Below are 22,497 nucleotides of genomic sequence, written 5' to 3' on the forward strand. Positions count from 1 at the left end.
GGGGGGGGGGTGGCGGGGCAGGGAGGCTCCCAGCTGAGGCTGTGTCTCACTCGCAGAGGAAGTCATGCTGGCTGAGGAGGACAAGAATGCGGAGGAGAAGTCCCCTCTGGATGGTAGGTGACCACTGTTAGCACTCCGTGCCCGCGAGCCGCGTGCGCATGCTTGCATGTGTGGTGCCGTCTGCCGTTGCTCTGCCGGCAGCTGCACGGCCGCCACCTTCCGCGGGGTCCTGGGCAGACCCGTTCTGGAGGTCGCCGCATGCTCCCGGGCCGTTGCGTGCCGTGGACCTGAGTGGAGGTAGCTGGCGGTGGGCTTAGATAGCACACCTGCCGAGGTATCACCCCAGGGCTCAGAGGAGTCTGTGCTCACGGTACGGACCCGAGAGCTGTGTTCTCCAACATGACGCTTTACATGTGACTGTGTAAGCTCATGCGTAAGTCCACTGCAGTGAAGTAAAAGTGAAAGTCCTGTTCCTCAGGCTCCCCCACCACATCTCAAGCGTTCGATAGACATATGGGGCTAGAGGCTACTGTACTGGTCAGCACAGATGTAGATCATTTCCATCATTATAGAAAGTTCTATTGGACTGTGCTGCTTCTAGAAGCTTTTAAAGTTCAGGTTTAAACCAGGTTGCATCTGTGTCTAGAGCTCAGGGTGATGTGGCTCCCAGATTGCCACGGAAAGCCTCTTAGCACAGCCTGGGGCCGCTAGGGCGGGGATGAGGGCCAGAGTGGCCACGGTTACTGGCCTGGCTACTAGCACAGTCCCAGTGGCAGGACAGTCGTCCTGTTTTCACACCCACTGCTGAGGAGAGGGCCAGAGAGCTTGGCTGTGTCCCCTGCGGCCTCAGCTGGACCCACATCTGGGGCTCTGCACATGTCTGTGCTGGCCCCTCTGCAGACCTGACTGATCTCTCTGGCCCCAGAGTGGGCTGCTTGGCAGTGGGCCACAGTCCTGGCCTTGTCCTTACAGACGTCTCCTGGTCTCCCTGGTAGCCAGGCCTTCCCCACTGACATCATCGTGGAGAAAAGGGAAAGTGGCACTCCCCTCACGATTCCTTGTCCCCTGTGCTCTGAAGACTGAGAGGGGCCCACAGGGGCCAGGATAGGAGATCCCCAGGAAGATGGTCGCAGGCTCGGCTGAGATGCACCCCCGCCCTGAGGCAGTCCCCTCCCCCTCCCCTTGTTTAAAGCAGTGTTGAAGAGAGCAGCCACCAAGAAGAGCCGGAATGACCTGATCCATGCCGAGGAGGGGGAGGACCGGTTTGCAGACCTCTGTGCTGTTGGTGAGTCTCTTTGGTTCCTCCTGGCCTGTCCTGTGAGTGGGTACAGGAATTCCCCTAGCTTCCGGCCTGTCCCCTGGGCCCCCCAGCCCTCTGGGGCCACCCTCCTTCCCTTCCTTCCCTACCGCTCCCACTCCTGTGTCCACCCTGATGGCAGGAGGTACAGTGCCCTCTGCCCTCTGCTGTGTGCTCAGCATTTTTTCCCCTGGTGCAGGCAGCGGAGTGAGCGGTGTGTTTGCCCAGTGCTTCCTGCCCTTTCCCATCGGTGCAGCCCCGGCTGCTCTCGGCTCTGCCACCCCCAACGTGGACACAGAGCCTCGGGCCGCACCCCGTAGCTGAAGGGCTACGTGTGTGTTACTGACCGTAGCGACCGAAAGGTTCTGGCTGTCTCTCTTCCCAGCCCCTGTCTGTCTTCCACGCTCCTGGGGCCTCTGGCTTCATCCCCTTCTTCTCAAATGGTAGAAGAGAGATTCTGGTTGCTTTATCACACAGCTGTTTTAGTTCCCTTCCTCAGTCTGGTACCAGAAGTGCCCAGGCCTTTTCCCACCAAATGCCCTGTTACTGTGCATTCTGCAGCAGAAGAGGGCTGAGCCAAGGGCCTCCACCTTGGTGGTTGGAGACAGGCCTGCATGGCAGTGAGCTTCTCACTGAGGGACCAAGTCAAGGGGTTGCAGGCGGACTTGGTCTCCAGCTGTCCGTGAGCAGGCCCGAGTCCGAGGTCTGCTTCTCATTATGTGGTCGCATTTATTTGCATTTATGACACAACTCTTTTTTTAAAAAAAAATTTAAATGTGCATTTATCTTAGAGAGACATGCAGACAGAGTGCGAGCAGGGGAGGAACAGAAAAAGGGAGACACAGAATCAGAAGCAGGCTCCAGGCTATGAGACAACTCTTTGATGAAAGTTACTTGTGTATTTATCTGTCACTCAGTCTGTCTCTGTGTGTCTCTATCTATCCATCCATCAATCAATGTGTCTGTCATCTAAGTATCTATCTATCATCTGTCAGTAATCTGTGTATCTATCAATCTATCATCTGTCAATCATCTGTCTATAATTCAATCAATCTAGGTATCTGTGTGTCTGTCTATCATCTATCTTTTCTGTCTTTTTTCCCCCACACAGCCCAGTAAACCCATGTCAGTAGCTTGGGATTTATCCCTGTTTCTCCACACATATCAGATATAATACACATTTGTATCACACACACATGCATGTAGACATGCACACATACACACATGTAGAGTTTTGGGATCTATTCATGTTACAGATAGGCTTTCATACAAATTTTTCTATACCCTCTGGAGACCACTCCCCTCTGCAGTGTAGTTCTAATGCTGTCTTGTCAGTGGCTGCATGGTGTTGCACAGTATGGATTCACTCTAATTGTTCAGGGGCTCTCCGTTGACGGCCATTCATTTATTTTTAGGTTGTTTTATCTTCATCATGAGCAGCGCCACCGAACAGAACCCTATAAGCAACTGTCCTTCCTTTCCAGTGCTTCTGTCCCTGCAGGCAGATTTCTGGGAGCTGGGCACCGCGTTGCCTGCTAGACGTGCCCCCCCCCCCCCCCCCCCCCCAGTTACATGCCGTAGCTACTTTCAACTTTACCTTGACGCCAACTTGATGATGTTTCCTTGGAGCTGTCGTTCTCATTTCGCTCATTACTAACGATTTTGAGCTCCTTTTTAAAAGTGTTTGCTTCTGATTTGAATTTGGGTTTTGGTGAGTCTTATATACCCGTCCATTTTTCCGTTGGGTGGTTTGTGTTTGCTAGTTAATAAGAGACTGATGTGTGTTGTGGATCTGAGTTTTGTTACAGTTTTTACAAATTTATCACATGAATGTTGTATTTAAATAGTCCCCTTTATTCCTATTTTACTTAGAGTTTTTATTCTGATTTTTTAAAGTCTACAGTTTAAAATAATTTAAGCAACACCTAAAGTACCTGTTCTTCAAGGGTAAAGATAAAACTGTGAACCCATCTAGTAAAGAAAAAGAACTAGGACCAGTTTTATAAATTATGCCTTACGAGGAAATCTTACATTTTCTCAGTGTTTCAAACTCGTTTCTATAGAGTTGCCTGTAGTTTCTCTTACAGTTCTTTTAATCTCTCCTGTATTCAGCCCTTTGTTCATTCACTCAGCAGATATTTATCAAGTGCCCCTGACGTGCAAGTAACTGCTCACGGCTCCGGGGCTATAGCACTGAACAAAATGATGAAGCCCCTTCATCTTCTGCTTTTTCTAGCCCGGCTGTGGCATCAGACCACGGGCAGTAGAATAGGAAGAGCACACAGCATGTCAGTGCCACCTCTGGAAAAGGAAAAAATCGAGAAGGGCGGGGGCTTGGAGGGTTCGGGGGTTTTGGAGTTTTAAAGAGAAAGGCCACAGGCGGCCTCCCTGGAAAGGTCACTTTTGAGTAAAAGCTGAAGGAAGTGAGGAAGTCAGGCCCATGGAAGGGAACATCCAGGCAACACGTGAGAGGATCCTGAGGCCAGAAGGAGCGTGGCGCTTGTGGGGACTGTCTGGGAGGCCAGTGTGGCTGGAGTGGAGCGCTGTGGGTTTCGGGGGAGCAGTGCCACAGGGTTAGGGTTAGGGTCGCAGAGGGCGGGGGCCAGCAAGGACTGTGGCTGCTGGTGGGTTTGCAGAGCAGAGTCGCTGTCCAGAGTCGCGCTCCAGTTGGGGCGCAAGAGATCCTCAAGTGCAGGAGGGCCAGATGCGGGCCCATTTAGAGGCCACTGTAGGGATCCAACCGGCAGTGGCTGCCACGGAGGTGTGCAGTGGCCAGATTCTGGATACATTCTGAAGACAAACACACAGGATTTGCTGGCCAGCTGGATGTGGGCGTCAGAGGACTCGGGGCGGCCATGTGACTCAAGGAGGGGCACTGGGGGCGGACTCCCAGAGTCTGGGGAGCAGCTGGAGGGCCAGTGGGGGTGTCAGGTAGCACCTGTATGTGGGGGTCTGGCGGTCAGGCGGTCAGGCGGGAGACGTTGCACAGTCGCTATGAGGGTGTTTAGGCCCTTAAAGCCGGCTTACATCCTGCTGACTCTGCTTCTGCTTTTTCTGGTTGTTGGAACGTTTATCTTTGCCTTCTGTTTTATTAATTTGGATTGTGGGGGGTGAATATGTATTAATGATCATTTAAAATAACCCTGGTTTAGATTTCTTTTCTTCCATTTTCTTTTTGTTTTAAATGTCATTACTTTCTTTCGTATTTTTATTATCTTTGTATAGTATTTTGATTTACATATTATTGCTTTCCTAATTTCTGAAAATGTGTAACTGTTTCTTTTTCCTTTCTTTTTTACCCGCAAAGGCACTGAAGGCTGTGCCCCGCCCCTGCATACGGCTTTGCTGTGATGGCCTCCTTTTATGGGCTTTTCCATCGTGGTTTCTTTTCTTCACTCTCAAAAGGTGTCTGGGAATCTGCTTCGTTCCCCACAAATTTCTCACTTTTCTAACCCACAAACGGCTGTCTCCCCTCCCCTGCTCTCACAATTAGAACCATGCTTCTTTACTATTTTAGCCTGTTTTTTATTTTTACTTATTTATTTATTTTTACCATCCTTACCACTGAGATGCATCATTTCCGCGAGGAAATTGCTGTATTTGCCATCTCTCTGCCCCTGTTGGCCCCGAAGGTCAAGAAGATGTGACCTTTGCAGTGTTTTCCTCTTCTCCCTGCCAACTCCTGGTTTAGAGAACTTTGGTGTTTGTAGCCCTAGGCTGTCATTAGTCCCGTGGTCACCCCAGCTGCTTGGCACATTCCCAGAGGTGGGTTTGCTTTCAGCCGTCCTCCAGCCACTACCCCATAGACCTGGCTCTGCTTCCTCTCTGTCCTGTGCTTGGCCTGTGCGAGGCATGTGTGTCGGGGGGAGCCTTGTGAGGGAGGCCTGTTTAATGGCTCCTCCTGCTGCTCTGTGGTATCGCCCTGTCCCCTTCTTTCCCAGTGCAGATGTAGCCTCGGGGGGCTGGAACTCTCGTCCTGGGTCAGAAGTTCCTTCTCTGCCCAGCATCAGGCCTGGTGGACTTTTCCGCCTGTGGGCTCAGGCCTTCCTTCACCGAGGCTTCTTCTTTCCATGTGTGCAATGACTTCGTCTCCTCGCCATGCTCGTTTTGTGTCCCGACTCCCCGTCGTCCGTGCTCTGCCCCTCGAGGGTTCTCCCCTCGGTTAAAACCCACTTGCGCTGCACCCTCCAGGCTACTCGTCTGGGCTTTGAGAGTGAACCTCCTTTCCTTTCATCTGCTGAAGGGGATTTTATTTTTTCTCCAAGAAGTTTCTCTCTTTTACTTTTATTGTGATTGGTTTGGTGCTGCACACAAGTCCTTGGGATTCTCCCGATTTCTCCTCCTGGGTGTCTTACAGGGCCGAAGGATCACGTGCCTCAGGCCTCAGGCCTCAGCAGGTGTGGGCGTGGGGCTTCACAGGGTGGAAGAAGCCATGGGTCTCCTGGTGCCCAGCACCCCCTTTGTCCCTCCCTGTGTGCTGAGGATGGCTGTGTCTTACGTGCTGGGCTTGTCACCCCTCCATCCGCTGTCACTGCTGCTGTTGACTGAGCCCAGGTGCCAGGCCCCGTGTTGTTGCCCTGACTCCTACATGGCCTGCGAGGTCCAGGTTCCCTGTTTCCTATTTTCTTTTCTTTTTTTTTTTTTTTTAATTTTTTTTTTTAACGTTTATTTATTTTTTTGAGACAGAGAGAGACAGAGCATGAACAGGGGAGGGTCAGAGAGAGGGAGACACAGAATCTGAAACAGGCTCCAGGCTCTGAGCTGTCAGCACAGAGCCCGACGCGGGGCTCGAACTCACGGACCGCGAGATCATGACCTGAGCCGAAGTCGGCCGCTTAACCGACTGAGCCACCCAGGCGCCACCCCCCCCCCCCCCCCCCCCACCGCCCGTTTCCTATTTTTGAGTGAGGACTCTCCAGGCTGTGTGGCGTGTATAAGGCCCTGTGTCTAGGGCAGGGGTGATGGGGGTTTGTGTTTTCATGGCTTGTTGTTGAACCTCACCTTCATTACCCCGTGCTGGTGAATGCAACAGCAAAGCCATTTCTCCTGTGTCCCTTCACTGGCCTCTGGTGGGCTCACCAAGGGCGAGAACAGAGCTTAGTCGTTCTGTCTTCTCTCTGCCACTCAGGGCCTGGCGCGAAAACTCTGTACATGTTTGTGGCAGGAATGGCTGTTAGGCAGGGCTGGCGTAGACTTTTTATTAACAGTGAACTCCCTTTGGGGCATGATGGGAAGAAATGCAGACATTGTATGTGGTCACGCATTGTTCACACAAGTGCTTAACTGTGACGTCATTTGCAGGTTAATTTAATTCTCGATTTCCCCTAGCTTGATGAGATCGGATTCTTGTTCCTTGAAATAAGCCTTTTGGTTATAAAGAATATGTGTTGATAAAGCTAAACGTGGAAATGCAGAGTGCTGAAGAGAAGCAGCCTCGTCTCTCCTGCTTTTCCCCTCCCAGAGCTATGATTCTGGATTTGGCATGTGTCCATGCTCACTGCAGACCCCTGCTTTTACCAAAGACCTGGGCTGGAGTCACTGTCCAGAGCTGACCTGAGCACACGGTGGTAGCTTCTTGCTGAGAATACTGTCTTCCGGGGCCTGTGCCCTTGTCTTCAGACACCCAGGGCCCAGAACTCCCTGAGGCACAGCATGCCCTGTATAGTGGTGGGCCTGGGTGTCCCTGTTCCCTGACCAAATGAGAGGATGGCTGGTCTCTGTCCTGGGTGCTGCCAGGGTTCCCTAGGAACTGAAAGGCAGTCCCTCATGTCCAGAGTGCTAGGGCTTCTGCTCCCTGCCCTGTCCCTTGGACTGTGTGTTAGAGGAGGGATGGATGGGGCTTCAAGAGCCAACTGGGGATCTGTGGTTTTGTGCACATGTGGCTGTGGAAACCGCTTTGTGGGTATTCCTTTGATGAGTGAAGATGTATGTGGTTGTCTGCATGTGGGCACAGGTGCAGGATGAGGGGGGCCAGGAGTTATGACAAGGAAGCATTCCTATGAAGCTTTTGCATGGTTAAGGGCTCATTGGTTCTTGCTGGCCATGGCCCCTCCCCTGGAGAACTTGCTGCTTGTCTCACTGGCCACATGTGTGTGCACAGAGCAGTTCACACAAGTCACGTGTCCCCATTACCCTCCTTCCCAGAGTTGCCCTGTGTGTGTTCATAGGAGTGTCTTCAAGAATGAGATGCTCAGGGTGTTGATGCGTGCTGTGCAGTGTGTGTGTGTGTGTGTGTGTGTGTGTGTGTGACTTTGCTTCTAAACAACTCAAGAAGTGGTGGGGGAATCTGCCTGTGTGGGTCTCTGGACAGTTCTGTGCGTGGCTCTGCCTGTGTGTAGGTCTCTCCATGTCTGTACTACTCTTGCCTTCCTCCCTCCGTGCCCTGTTGCTGCTTTTGAGGAAGGAGCGGGTGTGTCTGGTTGTGGCCTTGGCACTTTGCAGCCCTCAGTGAGGCTGGCCAAGAGGTTTTGTTGAATGAGCTATCTCTGACTAATTGGCAATGGCTGGTGTGTAGTGTCTGGAAATGGACTGGGAGGCTGTGTCCTGGCTTATCCAGGAGGCTGTGATAGAGCAGTGGCCTTCAATGGTCTGGGTGGGGTGTGGCATCCGGAGTGCCAAGAATTTGCCACAAGGGCCCTGTGAGGTTTCTTGAAAGGCTGGCTGATGGGTCCTGGCCTGTGGACCCTTCCATCTGAATCTGGGGCTGCGTGTGACAGCATCTCCCATCCTGATGCCACCGCTCAGTTTGTAGACAAGTCTCCAGAGGCCTCAGGGCCTGTCTTCATTTGAGTGAATCCAAGAAAACACTAGCCTAATAATGCTGTTAGTGTGCTGCTGAGGGTCTGGGTGTGCACACACACATGCGCAAATATATAGAACATCACATGACAAACACACACTCCATACCCTTCCCCGGGGACTCCATGCCCAAGCTGACTGGTTTTGAACAATCGGAGGCTCACACGTGCCCAGGCCCTTATTGCAAAAACTAAGAGAACCTGATGCACTGCAGAGACACAGCCAGACCCTGCACACATGCACACTCACGGCCTCTAAGCTCCCATGAAGACTGCTCACTTGCTCATCAAGGGGTGCATGGGCTTTGAGGTGAAAGCCTGTGGGCCTGTCCTCGCAGCGATTGCAGCCTGGTCTGGGAGCTGGGTGCAGAACAGGTCAACAAGCCAATACTGGGGCAGCTGGTACGCGGTTGTGATTATTGTTGGGGAGCAGATTTCAGATGGGGTGCCCAGAGAAGGGTGTTCTGTGGAGGTGACATCAAAGTCCAGACGTGGAGCCGAGAAGCAGCCAACTGTGGAAAGAGACCAGCAGTGGGAAGCATTTCATGCTTAGGTCACGGCAGAGCAGAGGTGGTGTGTGTGTGGAAATGGGGGAAAGCCATGACAGCTTTGTGTGCAAATGTTCCGGAGAGTATGGTGGGCTTTGTGGGCCGTACACACTCACTCTGCCTCTGTACCAGAACAGCAGCCATGGACCAGACGCAAACCAAGGAGCTTGACTGTGTTCCAGGGTACTTAAAAATAGGTAACCGGTGGTTGTTGGTCCCTGAGTTGAAGCAGGAGGGAGGGCCAGATGCTGCATGGCTCCGTGAGGCCCCCGGAGGGGTTGGGATGGCCTGGGGGCATTGGGGCTGTGCTGCTGGAAGGTGGCTGAGGGGTGCTGGGGGCCATCTGGAGCCTGGTAACCATGGAGACCACCAAGGCTCTCGGTTCCCCCATCTGTGAAATGGGGGTGGGGTCCGGACCTGGTGCAGGCGGGTGCGGCGCAGGGGTAATTAGCTCAATGTCGGTAGCACACCGGGTCTGACCCATGGTGTCTGTGATCAGAACCGGGGCCTCTGGCTAGGTCTGGGCTGGGGCAGGTGTCCTTGGAGATGTTTTCCTGTGGGAGATACAAGTTTGAGATGGGAGGGGAAGCGTGTCCTCGAGGCTGCGTCCGTGGGGCACACATCCATGGAAGGAGAGCGTGTCTGGGGGTCTGGTGGTCTCTGCATGTCCTCAGTGAGCTCCTTGTTCCCCCAGGATCCCCCTTCGCCCGCGCCAGCCTCAAGAGTGGGAAGACAGAGAGTTCGTCATACTTCCGTAGGAAGGAGAAGATGTTCCGGTTCTTCATCCGCCGCATGGTGAAGGCACAGAGCTTCTACTGGGTGGTGCTGTGTGTGGTGGCCCTGAATACGCTGTGCGTGGCCATGGTTCACTACAACCAGCCGCAGCGGCTCACCACGGCGCTGTGTACGTAGCTGCAGCCTGGGCCTCCCCCTCACCTCTTCCCGAACCACCTCTGGTCTGCAGCCTGGAAATCCCGGTTCACAGCCTTTTGCCTTGGAATGCCCTGGGTAGGACCCCTGCACAGACCAAAGTGCCCCCAAGGGCATCTGCTGGGGCCTGAGCTCCCCATCCCAGGTTCCGGGAGGCCTAGCTCCTCTGTCAGTGTGGTGGGCAATGGTGAGGGTCCAGGGCACCCTGGGGGGAGGTCGGTGTGATGGGTGGATGGCCCTGTGTCCTCCCTTGGGAGGGCTTCAGACCCGTGGAACAGGGCACTTGGCCCCTCATTCCAATCTGGCGTGAGGCTGCAGCTCGCTCCCTGGACTCCTGAGGAGAGAGTCCAGGCTTCTAGGGCCCTTTTGGCTGTTTTCATTTTGCTTTTTGCTTCTTGCATCTGAGTGTGTCTGTGACCAAGGCTGACTTACCTGTGGGCCTACGGACAGACCGTGAGTCTGAGTCATGACTACCTGGCCCTGGCTACTGTTCCAAGGAGTAGAGGAGGAAGGTGGCTGGGGTGGTTGAGGCCCTTTGCCCCTCTCCAGGGACCAGGGCTGACCTTCCAGGACCAACCCCTCATACCCTAGGGCTCTGCAGGCCACGGGGAGCCTAGTCTCGGTCTGTCGTCTCACCTCACACGGGCCCTAAAGATGAAGACTCTCCAGTGGTTTCTGTCTTCCGGTTAGAGCCCCCACCTTCTCGTTCCCTGGCACCCACCCTGCCTGGTGTCTGGGGCTGATCTGGACACAGGGCCTGTTTGGGGCTTCCACAAGGGCCTTGCTCTTGCCACGGGAGCCCTGTATGCCTGAAGCCACCCTGAGGTGGGGTGGCAAGACCATCTTTTTCCCAGAGAAGAACCCTCCTGGATCCCTCCTGGCCCCTGGTGCAGCAGCCACATTCCCCTCTTTCAGACCACCGAGGCTGGTCAGTTTTAAGCAGGAGCTCGGGCAGTTCTGGAAGGGTTCTTATGAGCTCTAGACTCTGATGGCTCCACAGGCCACTTGAAAATATGGGTGGGTGTGGCTGTTGGGGTGGGACACTAGGCTATAGTTTCCCAAACTTGTACTGAACTCTCCTGTTGTGTCATGGGGAAGAGCACAGAGGCAGCAGAAGCACAAGGCGCCCCGTGAGCTTCTAGCAGACAGTCTGGGCCAGGTCCCCGGGAGTGAAGTTCAGATGCAGTTTGTGGAGGCGCCTGGGCGGCCCAGTCGGTTAAGCGTCAGACTCTCGATTTTGGCTCAGGTCATGATCTCACGGTCATGAGACTGAGTCCCAAGTTGGGTTCTGTGCTACGTGTGGAGCCTGCTTAAGATTCTCTCTCTGTTCCTCTGCCCCTTTCCCTTCCTCTCTCTCTCTCGAAAATAAATAAAAAAAAAAAAAAAAAAAAGAAAAAGAAGCAGTTTGTGTGCATGGAACTGCCAGCTGTGGCCCCTAATTCATGTATCCTGGGGCCTGTAGTTTGGTGTCTTGGGACTTTGCTTGGGACTGAGGTCAGTATTTCCCTTGGTATCACCTCAGGATGAAGTTTCCTCACCCTTGGGGGTTGGGTAGGGACCCAGGGAGATGGGGCTTCCTCTTAACTTGGCCAGCAGTGCAGCTGTTCCCTGGGTCTTCTTAGCCAGGCCTTTCTTTCCCATGGAAGAAGCTGGTGGTGCCTAGTCAGTGTTGTGGGATTTGCCACCCGCGTGGGCAGGAGGCAGCCATCGCGGCCTGGTCGTGTATCTGCTGTGCAGGAGCACAGGGCTGAGAGTGTCCAGGTGCTGGTCCAGGCCACAGGCATCCCTGGCCGAGAATCTTCCCCCTTGCTGCTTTGCCTTCTCTGTGGCTCCCTGGGAGTTTCTGAGTCCCTTGGCTTTACCTAGGGAAAATGGCTGGCGGGAGCAGTGGGGGTATGCTAGGGTCTGCACACCTCTGCTCAGTGCCCTGCACTCTGTTCTTGGTGGCTGGGCTGGCGCTGAGGAAGGCTGACCCAGCCAGGTAGGGCAGGTCTTGCAAGAGGCAAAGCAGAGGTAGAGGGGGTCCCCACCAGGACTAGCTCCATTGACGCTCCCTAGGGGGCTCTGGCCTGAAACGAGCTACCCTGAAGAGCGTGGGTTCTGTGCACCTTGGCTGTCGGTCCACTCAGGAGCCACCCCCGGTGTACCACCAGGACCCCCGAGACTGAGGCTTGAATGGTGAGGAGGGAAGGAAGTCCTGCCATGCTCAACTCTGTAGCTGGCTGTTGGGCTTTGTCATCCTGTGAGCCCCCTGGTCTCACAAGACCCTCTTGACCTCCCTCTCCAATGTCCCTCTGTTGTCCCAGCACACTGTCCTCTTATTATGACATAGAACACTGTTCAAATTCTCTGCCTCTGCTCCCCTTTGTGGTGTGAACTCCTGGAGAGAGGGGTCAACTCTGTCTCCTCTGCAAGCTCAAAGCAGCACCAGTGCCTGTTAGTTGAATGAATGATTCTGGAGTGAACGGCTGAACACCCTTTCTTGGCCTCAGAGGGGAGGCTGAGCATATGAAGTCGGTGGGTCTGCTCCTCAGGCGAGCGAAAGGGCAAGCAGGACGTTGGGGGTTTCTGTGCCCAGTTGCTCCCTTTCTCTGAAAAAGCCTCGCCATTTGTCAGGTTCCGTGCTAGTTCCTTGCAGTGGCCTCACTTGGGTCTGCTGGGAGCAAGATCAGTGCCTGGGCAGCTGTAGCTCCAAGGTCTGTCGTGTGGGCAAATGGAAGTCCCATCTCTGTGGCCTCTTCTTCCAGGCCCTGACCTCTTTTTGTGGGGTGCCCCAAGGGGCAGGGGCAGGGGCAGGGGCAGGTGCCTTTGTGACCCTTGTGGAGGGGCTCTGGGGCTCGGTGGCCTTGGATCTTTGCAGGTTGCTGTGGTATTCCGAGCTGGACTTGGGGGCAGGGTAGCTCCCTACCGCCCCTCACACCTGCAGCTCTGCACAGCCAGGACCAGGCGTCAGTCATTCAGGCCTGGCTGAGGTGGGTTCTTCTGCTTAGGTCAGCGGGCATCCACACCTGTGACACTGGCTTCTTGGCTTCTCCAGGGGGTCAGCTTTGCCTTCTCATTACTCATCCCGTGCCTGGCTGGGGTGCCTTGGGGATTTTTTGGCTGGCTTCAGAGGCCACGCTTCTTGTGGTGAGTTGCTTACAGGAGCTGATTACCCATGTACTCAAGCCATGGAAGGTGGCTCCCTACCTGAAACCTCGGGCCATGCGGGCCATGCGGACCATTGCATATCTCTCTTCGGGCAGTGGGGCCGGTATCTCTGCTCCTCCAGAGTCTGGGCTGTTGCCCATCTGGCCCTGACTGAGGCATCTGGGGCTGTAGAGTGTAGCACTTGGCAGAGAGCTGTGGAGGAGAGCAGATGCCAGTGCCCATAGGCAGGAGGTGTGTGGTCCCGTCTTCTGTTGTGTTTTATCGAGAGCTGCTTGAGGTCCAGTCTCCCAACCAGTCTGGATGCCAGAGGCCCCAGGAATGCTGGGCTGGTCACTCTCCAGTGACTGTACTTGGGGAGGAAGATCAAAGACAGTGATCTTGTTCTGCCGTCTGGAATTATTGGTTTGGCCAGTGGCAGAGCCTGGCTGGGCTGCGTCTCTTGTCTGTGGCCTTGTGGAGCTTCCTGACTGCCTGTTGTTTATTGCTCTGACACTGCCTGTTGCTCAGGCTGGGTTAGGAGTTGTGTCTTGTCAGTGTGCCTGGGATTCTCAGCATGGCCCTCATTGCCAGTGTGGCCCTTAAAGGTCAGCAGAGCTGGTGGCGGGACTCCTGGGCCGGGGCAGGCCCTGCTTGCTGCTGCTGCAGTGGGGCCCAGCCTGAAGGAAGGTGCGCCACCCATGGGAGCCTCTGTGGGACTCAGAGACTGAGGGGGTGACATCCTCCAGGCCCCCAGCAAGCGTTGGCGCCTCCTGGGAGCCTCATGCTGGCCAGGCCTGGGGATGCTCAGGTGGTAGGTGAGCACATGAACAAAGTTAAAACCAAATAAGATGACGCAGGGACCCTGAGGGAGGTGTCGGGAAAGTCCTTCCGGAAAGACAGGGTGATTCTGATGAGGAGGCTGAGGGGCTCCACTGTGATTAGAACATGGGGTGGGGAGCAAGCCTGAAGGCATCCAGCTTCTCCATGGGGACCCTCTGGGGAGTACTGTGTGGCCCTAGAACTCACTCCTGAGCCCCGTCCCAGGATCTCTCCTCTTGTGGAGGCTGTCTTTGTGTGCTATAGACACTGGGCACGGATCCTATTTCAAAGTGAAAGAAGCATCTCTTTGTGCCCCTTCCAATCCCAATCTATTTGTTATTCCTGTCCTGGGCTGAGATTTCTGAGCTCAGGGGCCACAGACCAGGCCTGCAGGGCTCAATCCTGGAAAGGCCCAGAGGTCTTGTCCTCCAGTCTGGGCTGGAGCCAGGTGGGAAGAGGCTGAGAGCTAATCCCCCTCTTCTCCGGCTTCTCCTAGACTTTGCAGAGTTTGTTTTCCTGGGTCTCTTCCTCACAGAGATGTCCCTGAAGATGTATGGCCTGGGGCCCAGAAGCTACTTCCGGTCCTCATTCAACTGCTTCGACTTTGGGGTGAGTAAGATCCTCACCAGAGATGCCGGCTCGGGGTCCAGGAGGGTCTAGCTGTATCCTTGCTTGAGAGTGCACACGGTCCCCTCCCACTAAGCTGTACCCAGTGTGAGCTGGGGTCTGTGCAGCAGGGCCCAGGTGGTTGAGGGTACTGTGACCCTGTGTGGGTCAAAAAGGCTTCCTATAGATGGTGAGGGGCCTTTGACAGAGGGGAGGCCTGTCCTTTTCGGGCCCTGACTTATGGGGGTTCCAGCCACAGTCTATTCCCCACCTGTACGACATCCTGCTTCCCATCCCCGACCCTGTCTGTAGGATCTTAAGATCACTGAAGGTGCTGTGACCCTCTGTGTGCCTGGTACAGCAGTCTTTTAAATGTGCTGCTGTCCCATGGAGGGCTCAGTGTCCCCAACAGAGCTCAAGGGGACTGTGATCCTGAGTCTTTACTGTCCTACAGATCTGGCTGTGGGCAGCTTGGCACATGATTCAGGGGAGGACTGACAAGCCACGATGGTCCAGCCCTCCTCGTGGGCCCGGCCTGGGTCCCTTCACCAATCTCTGTAGGTCAGGGAAGTTGCGAAGGCAGGTGTTCCCAAGACTCACTGGGGCAGAGCCCAGGAAGTGGCACAGGCCTTCCCAGGCCAGCAGAGCATGTGGACACCTCTCTGGTGCTGAGCCCAGAGCCCAGGGAGGCGTTCTGACCCACTAGAGGTTGTCAGTGAGATGTGGCAATGCCCTCCCCGAGCGAGGCAGGCTCACTCACACCTCTGCAGAGTTCTCAGGAGCTGGCAGGGGGGGTGGGGGGGGGGCCCTAAACGTAGGCAGAAGTAAAACTTCAACTTGAAAATTCAGTGTGACTTTGACTTTTTCTGTCAGTGGAGTTGATGGAACATTGTGTCCACGGCTTTGTTAAACCTTCGCAAGGACTCCCACTTTGTAGATGAGTAACTGGAGAGGTGGTGTGCTTGGCCCAAGGCTGCCCAGCTACTTTGTGGGGGAGGCAGCGTGGACCCAGGAGTGCTGGCTCTGGAGCAGCGGGTTTACACCACGCAAGGCTGCCTGATCTCTGTGGGGAAGGAGGGGTGGTGGCTGCCCAGGGCGTGCTTTGAGACATGGACACCTGCGTTTCTGAGACACGCCTTCTTGTCCTTTGCCTTCTTAGTTACAGGGAAAGGCTGTAGTGCATAATAGGCCAGAGGAGATCCAAAGAGCTGAAGAGCTTTCAGAGAACCCTTAAACTTGTCCTTAAACTTGTAAATGTGTTTGTGTCTTCTGGTTTGAACTAACTGGATCCCAGGACATGGAATGACTTACCCATAAGCTAACAGATTATTCCAAAGTTGAGCAGCATATAGCGTGTCTACTGGGTCACAGTTTTCCAGATCAGGAGTCCAGGTCTAGCTTGACTGAATGGCTGTGGCCCAGGGTCTCTCAAGGAGGTCACAGTCCCGCTGACAGCTGGGATGCGGTCATTTCAAGCCTGGATGAGGACTGGAGAATTTGCATTTAGGCTCATCACGTGGCTGTTGATAGGACAGGACTCGGACGACCGGCCTCCAAGCTCGCTCACATGGTTGGTGGCAGGCCTCAATCTCGGTCTCATGAATGTCTCCCGATGCTGCTTGAGTGTCCTGACGACATGGCAGCTTGTGACCTGACAGAGAGACCGAGAGTACCCAAGACAGAAAACACAGGAACCCAGTCTCAGAGAGATGACCCATCAGTTTTGCCGTATTTTATTTGTTAGGAGTGGGTCACTTGGCCCAGCCCACATTTAACAGGGGTGGGGGATATTACCCAGGGACGTGAAACCCAGGAGGCAAGTGTCACTGGGGGCCATCTTAGAGGCTGCCTGCCGCAGTCCACCATCTGGCTCCCAGTGATTCTATCTTTCCTAGTGCAGATACAGCCACCTCCTCCTGCTTCCCCAGCCACATCCCATCATGGCGCCAGCTCAGAGTCTAGGGCTTCATCGCCCAAATCAGGCCAGGGTGGCTCCTCAAGGACAGCTGCTCGGTCCCTCTCCACCCATGGATCTGGTGAACTAAAGAGACGAGGTATCACCCACATGGTGGTGGGATGGACTTGGGTACCTGCCGTAGACGGTCATGTTCAGAGGGGACAGCAGGGTGCACAGGGAGTCCCTGGCCCACAGCAATTCTGGAATCCTGCTGGGAAAGTTTGGAGACACCAGGATAAGTTCTTAAGGGCTAGGAAGCCCCTTGGGCTTTTTGTTTTAGCCTCTGTGTCACCTTTCTTGTTCCAGAAAAGATAACATATGTTTTCAGCTAGACAGTTCTCTCAGCCTGCTTCCTACCAGTAGAATTTTGGGAACCCAAAGGCCTATTTTTTGTCTTGTACTGTCTCCGTCTCTTTCAACCCAAGCTGGTGATGTTCCTGCATAACTAAGTCTTCTCAGAGCATCGTGTGTATGTCATGAGTCTTCCTGGAATTCACCCCATTTGACAAAAGCTGTCCCTACGCTAGCGATCGGCCCTTCCCCACTGGGTGCCCGTGCTGAGCGGACTGAGACCGGGGCACATTTGGGCCCTGGAAGGCTTGCTGCTCAGTGGGCTGACGTGCGAGGTTCACCTCTATCTCCGTGGGGCTTCACATGGGACTGAACGGGGCTCTCAGGCTCCCGCAGTGTCACAGTCGTGCCCCTGCCCTGGCTGTTTCTTTGCACTGTGCCGTTTCCTAATGTGGCACTATTTGCTGTCTGGAGAAGGGGAGCATTTCCAAAGCGGGCACGTCCTGGAGGACGGCACTTCCCTCTGCGTCTCTCTCTTCCCACCCTGACTGTGCAGCAAGAAGACCCCGGCAGCACCTGCAGACGCCTCGGAGGCCTCCTGGTTCACATGGCTCGCTTTCGTCTTTTCACATACCCGCGGGCGACCGTGTGGCCGAACTTCCTGGCAGTGCACAGCAGGGCTCCCTGTAGTTTCTTGCCAATGTCCTCGCTGTCCCCCCAGACACCTATGTGAAGCGTTCACACTCCCTCGCTGTCCAGGACCCGTGGGTAGTGTGTTGAGGGCGCTGTGGGCTCTCGCTGACGTGCTGCTCAGGGCCCATTCTCTGGCTCCAAAACCCCGCCCACATCGTAGGGCTTATACGTAGAGTGTGCTCCGCTTCTGTCTCCAAAACGCGTATTGGTTTTTCTCGGTGTGTAACAAGTCGCCCCAAAGCTTAGTGGCTTAAAACAACAAACACTTGTTATCTCTCATCTTGGTGGGTCGGGAGTCACCGACTCCCGGTGGGTCGGGAGTCAGGTGCCACTTGACTGGGGCCCCCCAGCTGTCACTCTGCCACGAGGCTGCAGTCACCACAGGCTCTTTGGAGGCTGGGAGCTCATGCCTAAGCTGTCGCTCATGGCCGCCAGGCCTCAGTTCCTGGTCACGGGGGCCTCTCCTCATGTCCCACAACACGGCAGCTGGCTGCCCGCGGCAGAGCTGAGAGCATGGAGAAGGAAGCCAGTCTTTGGAACCGAATCTCAGAGGTGACAGCCCGTCACTTCTGTCACATTCTCTTTGCTCAAAGTGCGTCACTAGGTCCAACCCACCCTTGAGGGGACAAGGATATTCAAGGTTGGGGGAGACACCAAGTAGAGGGGAATCACTGTGGGCCATCTCAGGGGCCACCTGCATCAAGAACGAATGGGAACAAATTCTGAGGGTTAAGGGAAGACAGAAGTGCTGGAAGACTGGCAATAAGAATGTAGCTTTGGGAAACAGTGCTCACCAGCCCCAGACAAACATCTGGAGGCTGCGTGTGTGCTGTGAAAAATTGGTAGAGGTGCTCAGGGTCGCCAGGGACAGGTGGTGGCAAGCTGGTCCCACTGTAGTGCTGCCAGTGCCACAGCAGGCCCGTAGGCGTCGGGCTCCCTGGTGTTCTCTGACCCATGCGTTTGTGTTCGACGTGAGAGAGATGCAGAGCACGGCTGTGCGTTTGGGATGGCCCACAGCTTGTGCACCTGCCAGCACAGACGTACGGGTTAGTGGACCACGTTAAACTGTACAGGAGTCTCCAGTCATACCTCAGGGCCCTGGTCCTGGCACAGTCACCAGGTTCTCGGTGCCTGGGAGAACATGGACGTCAGGCTGATCTGATGTGGAGTTGGTCAGGAAACCAGTCGGCCTGCCCTCCCTCTACACCCTGTGTCCCCCTGGTATGCACGGGGTGGACACGTTGGGGCGCAGGTGAGCACCAGGACTGGTGGGCGCAGGAGCTCAGTGTGAGGCGTGTACCTTGTGCTGCGGATGCTGGGAGTGATCCCGCCGCACACACGCGGAGACGCTTGCCTGCACAGGCCCGTGCGTGACACTTGCGCGCGTGTGCCTGAGGCCGACCCCGTCTGCACCACAGGTCATTGTGGGGAGCATCTTTGAAGTGGTCTGGGCCGCCATCAAGCCGGGAACCTCCTTCGGGATCAGCGTGCTGCGGGCACTCCGGTTGCTGCGGATCTTCAAAGTCACAAAGTATGTCACCTGTGTGCTCCTGGGTGGAGGTGGGGACGGGGAATGCAGGTCACGTGTGAGACTGGTCGACACAGCATGCTTGTTCCTAGGAATTCATGGTGCTGGCTTTGAACTCAGCCGTCTGGAACCTCTTTTTGTGCTTATAATAATGGTTTAAATACAAAAGATGGGTATAAAACACCTGCCCAGCATGGCTGTGTCTTGGCCCTGGGGGCCTGTCTGTCCTCAGGGTTGTTCCTGACTTGCCGGCAGGATTCCTAGTTAGCCTGCTCCTCACAGTTTCATACCGTCCCCTCTTTTGAAACCAGAGTCCCATCTTTCAACCTTCAAAGTGTTACTTTGCTTCTTAGTTAAAGGGGAAATAGAAGCCATCAGATGGAAGTTTTTTTTTTTTTTAATCATCCTGGCCCCAAATCTGCCCACCTTCCCTGCAGCCCCCAGAGAGGGAGGGAGGCCTCAGCTGACTTTGACCTTGCGACTTGAACCCCTGGTTCCCACACGGCTCCCGTTCCCAGGCCTGCTTTCTCTACCGTGTGCCTGACTTTGCCCTGTTTAGGCTGTGGCAAGAGGACAGTGACAGGCCTGTGTGTTCAGTTCTATTCCACTTGGTTCTTTATGTAACCCTGGACGCGACTTGCTGCATTTTGTCTCTGAGGGGGTGGGGCCCATGCGGAGGTGTGATGTAGTTATTGAGTGCTGGGCCTCTGTGCCAGGGTTCTAGTGGTGGGAAGACGGGGAACACCTCACCCACAGCTGTCTTTCCAACAGCAAAGGCTGCCGTGCCCTCAGCTGGTCTTAACTGTGGCCACACAGCACAGCAGGGACCTCATCTACCCAGAGTTTCTGGACTCCTGTGCCATCAGTATGTAGCCCACACATGCTCCAGCATGGATTTCCATGCAGTGTCCCCCGCAGCCTGGGCTCTAGGTCACCCCTCCAGTGGCCTCTCAGGACCCCACTGATCTTCCCAGGGTAGATGGGAGTTCTTTTGGTCTTTTCCAGTCTGTTTCAAATCCAAACCTAAGACCATTTGAGGACACGATGGTGTCACTGCAGGAGAGTTTTGGGCAAGAGCTTGGCCTAGCTGGGTCCACAAATGCCACTGGATGCCTCGTGCGGTCTGGTGTCAGTCCTCTGTTGCTTCCATGTGCATCGCTCTGGGAGGTGACCACGAGGTCTGCCTTCACCTTGGCTGAGGGGCCTGGTGTCTTAGGGGCTCCACTTCCTTCTGGAAACCAGATGGCCCCTGTCCTGAGGTGGGCCGGCTTTTCCAGAGCCTTCCAGCCCATCTGTGAACCCTTGAGTGCCCTAAAAGAGAATTCATGAAAGACAGGTGAGCCTCTGTGACATTGGCACCATCGAGGGCCCAGGGACGCCCAGGGGCAGGGTGCGCACAGGTGACTGATGTCTGTCCTGCCATCCCCACCTTTCCAGGGTGGTGGAACGGCATGTGCAGAGGCACAGAGGCATGTGGCATGTCTCCAGTGGCTGGAGGCCATGTGTCCTGGCCTCTCCTAGGGAGGAGCTCTCTGATGCTGGCATGGGGTTGGACTCCCAGTCACTCAATGAGTGAGCTGTCAACAGCCAGGCCACTAGCAGACTTCACTGGGGCCTGTGTGCTTGGGTCCAGTTGAATGAGAGGGACATGGTCTCTGACCTCCAGGAGCATATGAAGAGTGCGACGGAGGGGTGGGCATTGTGGGATGCCAGGAAATGGTCTCGCAGTGCTGCCCCCCTACCGCATGCTGTGTCCCAGACCCTTGGTGAGAGGGCATTGAGAGGGGCATTGGCACCGGGCTTACACCACCCATCACAGCGCTGAGGACCTGCTTGGTGCAGGCCAGGGGGCTGATTATGTTCTGGTGTGGCTCATTCTTGACTTGTGGTCTGAGCCCCCACTCAGACACCCGGAGGCTGCCTGGGTGTTGAGGGGTGGAGAGAGGTCAGCCACAGTTCTGCTGGGCAAAGTGACAAGGGCAGGTTTGAGAGATGAGAGTGAGTCCAGCACTGGACATGGGCTCTTCACCTTCCCCCTGGAGCCCCTGGTGGAGGAATCTGGAACTCTAGAGAAGAGCTCTCGCTGCCCATCCAGGTGTGGGGCCCTTGGGGTTTAGAAGGTCTTGGAAGCCACAGGTGTGACAGTGAGAGTCCAGAGCGTGGCATCAGCGTGAGGGTCGGGCCTCGGCGGACATGGCCAGGTGCAGACAGACCCCATGTGCCCCGACAGGTACTGGAGCTCCCTGCGGAACCTGGTGGTGTCTCTGCTCAACTCCATGAAGTCTATCATCAGCCTCCTTTTCCTGCTGTTCCTGTTCATCGTGGTCTTTGCCCTGCTGGGCATGCAGCTGTTCGGGGGACAGTAAGTGGGTCCTAGGGAGCGTATGAGGCTGAGGGCCCCCGCTGGGGAGGCAGAGCTGAACGCTGACGTGTTGCCCAGGCCCCTCCACCTGTCTTCCACCTGGAGGTCCCCCAGGAAGACAGTGGCTCCGAGCACACGGCCCATTCACAGCCTGGGACAGCATGGCATGCCAGAGTGCCCCTGGATCCTGATGAGGCTGCCTCCTCCCAAGACTTCTTATTTTCCTCAGGTTCAACTTTCAAGATGAGACCCCAACAACCAACTTTGATACCTTCCCCGCGGCCATCCTTACCGTCTTCCAGGTAAGGCTTCTGGTTCCCTCAGCTCTCCAGGTGCTGGGAAGGCAGCCTTCCCTGTCAGCCCCTTGCTGGTGCCTCAGCACAACCTGAACAGCCAACATTTCAGATAGAACTTTCCAGAAAATAGAAGAGAACAAGCAGGAGATGAGCATAGGGAGGTCTCCAGCGTGTAGGCCTCCAGTCCCTGGGTCCCTGCCACCAGATCTAGGAACTAGTTCTGGAGGGAAGCTGGGTGCTGTGATGCTGTCCCAACAAGCATGTGTAGGTCCCTGGGGGACCCAACTGTCTAGTGGCCATTGGACTTCAAGCCACCAACTTATGTCTCAGCACCAGGACCTGGAGTCAAGGCTGTCTTTGACCCTTTGAGAATAAAACAGCAAAGCACTACCTAAGCTTCTCCCACCTGTATGTCAGGTCTGGTGACCCTTCAGTTCTTTTTTGTGTCTGGACAACTTGGTCACCGTGACTCTTTGAGAAGCTCAGGCTCTTGGGCCATGTCCTCTGTGATGCAAACCTTGCATCAACTCAGGTGATCTCTGCCCTCTCAGAGGGTTCCCTTTTGAAGGGTTTAGCACTTTGTCCCCTTGCAGGGCTTTGGCAGCCCTGATGCCCCTGTGGCTGTCCTCACCTGTAGGAGGATGCCAAATGTCTCTGTCGTATGAACCTCCTTGGACACCATGCCTGTGATTGAGCAGGGTGGGGTGGGTTATTGTTTTGCCCATGATGACTCTTAGGGAAGCCCAAAAGGCCATGTGTGCTCAGGCCAGGGGCTCAGCTTGGACCCTTGGTCTCTGGGGCTACCCTTGGTCTCCAGATTATGGCCTCTAGCAGCGGGTGGTCATGACCTTTCCTGCACAGTGTGATCTGGTCAGTGATAGGAAGGAGTGCCTTCCTCCTGTGTGTCACCAGGGCTGCCCAGTGGGATCTTGAAAGGCAGGCAAGGCGAATTGGCAGGAGTGTGTTCCAGACACAGTAGCAGGAAGTGGAGGCTGGGGGCAGCGAAGGCACAAGGTTTGTGGCAGAAGGACTGGGGCTGGCAGAGGCCAGGTTGGGTGGGCCTTCCTTGCCAGGCCCAGAGGCTTTGGCTAGCAGGAGGTGGCACAGGGGCTCCCAAAGCAGGGAGGTGATGTGATTGACAGGGCTCTGCTTTGTTCGGTTTATTGCAACAGAACAGAAAGGAGCCGAATGAGGCTCATGGTGCTGGTGTGGGATAGAGGGGAAGAGGAGGTCAAAGCTAGGGG

General features: G+C 55.2%; 1 protein-coding gene across 7 annotated transcripts in view; it reads left to right on the top strand.

Moving 5' to 3' along the window:
* CACNA1B (calcium voltage-gated channel subunit alpha1 B) overlaps nt 1-22,497 on the top strand; it is a 189,844-nt gene that overhangs the window by 55,100 nt on the left and 112,247 nt on the right. For 5 of the 7 annotated variants that reach the window (XM_047830852.1, XM_047830851.1, XM_047830849.1 and 2 more), the window contains 7 exons: nt 57-113; nt 1,193-1,285; nt 9,337-9,546; nt 14,017-14,129; nt 18,486-18,598; nt 20,826-20,957; nt 21,187-21,259. In XM_047830852.1, coding sequence (XP_047686808.1) covers nt 57-113; nt 1,193-1,285; nt 9,337-9,546; nt 14,017-14,129; nt 18,486-18,598; nt 20,826-20,957; nt 21,187-21,259 — 791 coding nt within the window. The remainder of the gene's footprint in view (nt 1-56; nt 114-1,192; nt 1,286-9,336; nt 9,547-14,016; nt 14,130-18,485; nt 18,599-20,825; nt 20,958-21,186; nt 21,260-22,497) is intronic. The other 2 variants (XM_047830855.1, XM_047830850.1) reach the window with 1 other exon arrangement.

This window comes from Prionailurus viverrinus, chromosome D4 (assembly GCF_022837055.1).
Source record: "Prionailurus viverrinus isolate Anna chromosome D4, UM_Priviv_1.0, whole genome shotgun sequence".
NCBI classification, from domain to species: Eukaryota; Metazoa; Chordata; class Mammalia; order Carnivora; family Felidae; genus Prionailurus; species Prionailurus viverrinus.